Source organism: Myotis davidii, unplaced genomic scaffold (genome assembly GCF_000327345.1).
Source record: "Myotis davidii unplaced genomic scaffold, ASM32734v1 scaffold159, whole genome shotgun sequence".
NCBI lineage: Eukaryota > Metazoa > Chordata > Mammalia > Chiroptera > Vespertilionidae > Myotis > Myotis davidii.
In genome coordinates this window covers 362-5,149 of record NW_006291231.1, presented here as the reverse complement: position 1 = coordinate 5,149, position 4,788 = coordinate 362, and the positions used below count along the sequence as shown (strand labels likewise).

The 4,788-nt window shown below is 55.7% G+C and overlaps 1 protein-coding gene across 2 annotated transcripts in view; it reads left to right on the top strand.

The window, feature by feature from the left end:
- The window catches only part of ARPC1B (actin related protein 2/3 complex subunit 1B), an 11,554-nt gene extending 7,842 nt beyond the window's left edge, over positions 1–3,712 (top strand). For both annotated transcript variants that reach the window (XM_015564364.1, XM_006764364.2), the window contains exons 6-10: positions 593–799; positions 882–957; positions 1,887–2,089; positions 2,993–3,083; positions 3,407–3,712. In XM_015564364.1, coding sequence (XP_015419850.1) covers positions 593–799; positions 882–957; positions 1,887–2,089; positions 2,993–3,083; positions 3,407–3,445 — 616 coding nt within the window. In that variant the 3' untranslated portion in view covers positions 3,446–3,712. The remainder of the gene's footprint in view (positions 1–592; positions 800–881; positions 958–1,886; positions 2,090–2,992; positions 3,084–3,406) is intronic.
- Positions 3,713–4,788: the final 1,076 nt, after the last annotated feature.

Sequence of the window (4,788 nt, the reverse complement as noted above, 5' to 3'; positions counted from 1 at the left end):
AGCCCTGTCTCCCAAGCCTCCAGCTCCCAGTTCCAGGCAGATGACCTGGGTCTCTGAATCTCCATCTGGGAAACAAGGCTCCAGCAGGCTCAGAGGTCCCCTTGGAGGTCCTGGGCATGGGAGGAGGATGCCCTGATGAGGCTCTGTTGGTGGGTAGGGAGCTGTTTCGTTGGCACCTGATCTGTCAGGTGCCCCTTTGCTGGTCCTGGGATGTAGAGAAGAGGATTAACGTGTGAGAGCAGCAGTGTGCAAGACACGGGGCAGAAATGGTCCAAGGTGCAGAGCAGAAGGGAGAAGGGGCGTCTGGGGCTGGAGTTGTGGCAGCATGAGGAGGACCAGGACACCTCCTGGTGGTGTGTCACCAATGCATGGTCCTGGGAGTTCACAGGACTCTGAGCTGGGAGACCTCCTGGCCCTTCCCCATTGCACAAAGATGGCACTGAGGCCCAGACGTGACCACCTGTGCAGGTCATGAAAAGCTGGCTCTGGTATCATGAGCTTCTAGCCAATTGCTCTGACCTTACCAGGCTGGTTTGAGAAAGGGAGTCTCTTTAGACCCTCAGTCACCATTTTTTCCCCCCTCTGTGGGCAGGATATTCTCAGCCTACATCAAGGAAGTGGAGGAGCGACCAGCACCCACCCCATGGGGCTCCAAGATGCCCTTTGGGGAGCTGATGTTCGAGTCCAGCAGTAGCTGCGGCTGGGTGCACGGTGTCTGCTTTTCAGCCAGTGGCAGCCGCGTGGCCTGGGTCAGCCATGACAGCACGGTGTGCCTGGCTGATGCTGACAAGAAGATGGCGTGAGTACTGGTCACCCAAGGGGAGGACAACAAACGCATAGAGCAGGAGGGGGCTGGTGGCTGACATCTCTCTCTCACTCAGAGTCACAACTCTGGCCTCTGAAACGCTGCCACTGCTGGCCGTGACCTTCATCACAGAAAACAGCCTGGTGGCTGCGGTAAGGAAGGAGGGAAGCCGTAGCCAATTAAAACAGGTCTCCCCTCAAGCCCAGGGGTGCCCAGGCAGTTATATCCACGTGTTCCCTCCTTCCCTTCCTCCCTCCCTCCCCGCTTTCCTTCCCCATGTCCTCCCTCCCTTTCTTCCATCCATCCATCCTTTCGTCCATAGATCTGTATTGATTAGAATAGGTTGCATTATGCTGTGGTAACAAAAAAAATTCCCCAACTGCAGCGGCTTGACATAGTAAATACTGATTTCTTGCTCACTTGATATGTCCAGTGTGGGTGTTGTGAGGAGGGTTCTGCTCAGTGCAGATGGAGGCTTTGTCACCAAAATGCTCCCACAACAGCCATGGAGGGAGGAGGGGGAGGTGGAGATCATGCCCTGGATGGATCTTAACATCTCTGCCTATTTTATTGGCAAGTAGAAATGACAGGGTCACACCCTGCTCAGAGTGGGTGTGTGTGTGGGGTGCAGTTCTACCATGTGTCCAGAGGGCACTACTGTTCTTCCCTCCTTCTGCCCACCTTGGTCAAGTCCCTTTTCACCCTCAGCAGCCATGATGGGGGTCCGAGAGGGGGATCAAGCCCACTTGGCCTGTTAGGACAGAAGGTCCCTGGGCTCCCAGAGGTCCCAGACAAGCTTTCTCATCAAGACACTGGTTTTGCTGGGGTAGGAGCCACCCCTATTTGCTAACCCCCAACATCTGGTCCCTCTACCTGGGCTTGGTCTGGCAGCGTCCGCAAGCTGGCATCAGCTTCCCCGTAGCTCCTCCATCCAAGTCCATCCGGCCTGCGCGGCCGCCAGACTCATGGACCAATGCCCCCTGCGGGCTCGCCTTGCCTCCAGCCTGTTTCCCCGGGCGGAAAATGGGAGCGCTGCGCCTGCCCTCGGCCTGTGCTCAAATAGCACCCGCCCCCACCACAGGGCCACGACTGCTTTCCGGTGCTTTTTACCTACGATGGCGCCGCGGGGACGCTGAGCTTCGGTGGGCGGCTGGACGTGCCCAAACAAAACTCTCAGCGCGGCTTGACAGCCCGCGAGCGCTTCCAGAACCTCGACAAGAAGGCGAGCTCCGAGGGCGTGGCTGGCGGGACGGGCCTAGACTCTCTGCACAAGAACAGCGTCAGGTGAGGGCGGGCCTGGGGGGCCCGGGGTGGGCGGAGGCGGGCCTGGATTCGCTGCGTAAGAAAGGAGGCAGGTGGGGGCGGGGCCCGGGGGCAGGATGGGGCCTGGAGCGGTCCGATCTGGACTCTTCCTAGCAGCTTGGAGGTGCGACCCCTGGTTTGGGGAGCCAGGTAGCTCTCTTTAGGTTGCATAATACAATCAGTGCGTTTGTAGGACGCGGTCCTGTGAGGACCATCGTAGGGGCGGGGCCTCTTTCTCGGTTGGCCAGACAGTGACCAGCTGTGGGCAGGGCCCCAGCTGAAGCTGGTCTCGGGCTAGAAGCTGGTGAACTGGTGGCAGAACTAAAGATTCCAGCTGCAGCCTCTGAGGAACTAGGGTGTGACGAGAAGACCCTCCCAAACTTCCAAATCCGGCCACCCTCAGGGGTGCACTCTGTGGCAAATAAAGAACTCTGGCCAGACTTTCTGACCGAGCCAGTTAAGCCCTCCTGTGGCTGCCGGGTACAGTGATGTCTTCTGACCAAACACCTTTGTCCCACTTTCAAAGCTCTTCAGAACTAGTTCCTCGGTCTCCCAGCCCCATCCTTCCCTTTATCCTGCCACCCTATTGTCACTACACACATTCCCCAGACACACATCCTCCATGCCCTGCCCAGGCCTTTGTATCTTGTTCCAGTGGCCTGGGCTGCCCTTTATACCTTGCACACAACTGCTGTTCCTAAAGCACTCGTGAGCCCTGTTCTGTTATCCTGCACAGCCTGCCTCCCAGGCTTTCTCTGCGAGCAAACCCCAGGACTTCTCACTGAAGTCAGTGCCCCCAAGAGCTCCTGGAGGGCAGGTTGGACTGGAGCCTGGCACAGGCACAGGCACGGGCTGGGGTCTGTAAAGCCCTCATCATCTTTGCAGCCAGATCTCGGTGCTCAGCGGGGGTAAGGCCAAGTGCTCGCAGTTCTGCACTACCGGCATGGACGGTGGCATGAGCATCTGGGATGTGAAGGTGAGTCTTACCCCACCCCGGCTTTCCACCAGACTCCCAGGGGCCCTTCCTCCCATTTTGCCCGGGCAGCGTCCCTGGATGCCCTGTCCTTCAAGTGGGAGAAAGGCACTTCGTTGGAGTGCAGTAGGTAGGAGGGATGAGAAGCAGTCCCTTGACACCTGAGCCTCTGCATGCTGAGGCACCTCCCTCATAGGGCTGGGATTCAAACCAGGTCTGTTGGACCCCAAAGACCAAGTTTTCTGTCCTCTGCCTGCCTGGGTTGGGGTGGGTGGAATGTCTGTAGGACAGTTGAGAACCAGCCTGTTCTGCTCATCTCCTTCCAGAGCTTGGAATCAGCCTTGAAGGACCTCAAGATCAAATGACCTGTGAGGAGAATGTTGGCCTCATCCCAGCTGCTAGGGGAGGGGTCAGGGAAGCTAAGGCTCGCTTTGCTGAGTATTTCTAGAGCACCCACAGGGGAAAGGGAGGGGAGGGAGTTGGAGGCTTTTCTTACCTATTTGAAGGAACACGTGCCTTTTTCTTAAACAAATACTTTCATTTATTGTAAAAAAAAATGTCCCCAAAGCACTCTGCTGGTCATGAACTGCTTCAAAACGTGGAGGTAATAAAAATACAATAGTAGACATGCTCGCCTGTGTTTGGAAGAGGTTAGTTCTTGCACAGACATAGGTACCTTATTTTTGCTTGCCAGCAAAAATGATCCTTAAATCCAAGGGCCTTCCCCCAAATGGTTCCTTCCCCACCGCAGTCCAGCCTAGGGGGAAGGTCTCTTTCTGTCATTCAGCAGATTCCTAGACAAGTGATTGCTCATTCCAGGCTGATTTTGGGGTCTAATGCAAATTCAATTACTGTTTGATGTTTTGCAGTTGGTTTCTGGTAAATGCTCATTATTTAAGATTTCCCCTCATTTTCATTTTATTCAGAGGGTTATGTTTGTTTTTTAATAACATACTTTGTAGTTATGGGGTTTAAAAAATCTAGGTAATGAGGGAGTTTCTGTAGGCCAGGATGAGCTGCATATGCTGGCAGCTGTGGTATCCCTCCTCGGGTGCCCAAGGCTGTGACCCCCAGCATGGCCTAGCGCAGGGGGTGTGGTAGAGGTCACTGGGAGTGGGACTCGATCACTAAACCCCTGTCTGACTTCAGGTCAAACACCCTGCTTGGCACCTAGTCATTGACTTCTCCGGACCATGTGCAAAGAAAGGATGATGCTATTCATGAGGCAGACAGAGTGCCTCTCAGGGGGTTGCAGGGCAGGACAGGCAATATGGTGGAGCCTGCAGGCAGCGGTGACTGAGCTAAGCCCCAGCGTCCCTGCTACCATCCCCACCAGAATGGGTGGTAAGGACTGAATGAGGCAACGCTTGGCAGTCATGCTGGATATCAGCTATTAGGATGCTTCCTCCCTGCACTGAAATCTGAGGCTGTTACCACCAGGGGGCACCTGAAGGACAGGACAGGGAGGTCCAGTGCTGCTGCCAGCCTGCTGTGGACATGGACAGGTCCCAGGCCACTCTGGCCTAAGACTCCTACTTGGTAAAAGAGAGAGGGCCAACTCCTATATCCTGAGGTCTCCAGTTTGGATGCCCAGGGTCCAGTCCCCAAATCCTGCTCAGTGCCAACTGAACCTGTGGGACAGGCCTGCCTTGAGAGTAACATGCCCTGCTAGGTAAAAATGGCCCAGGCACAGGGACCCAAAGATGGA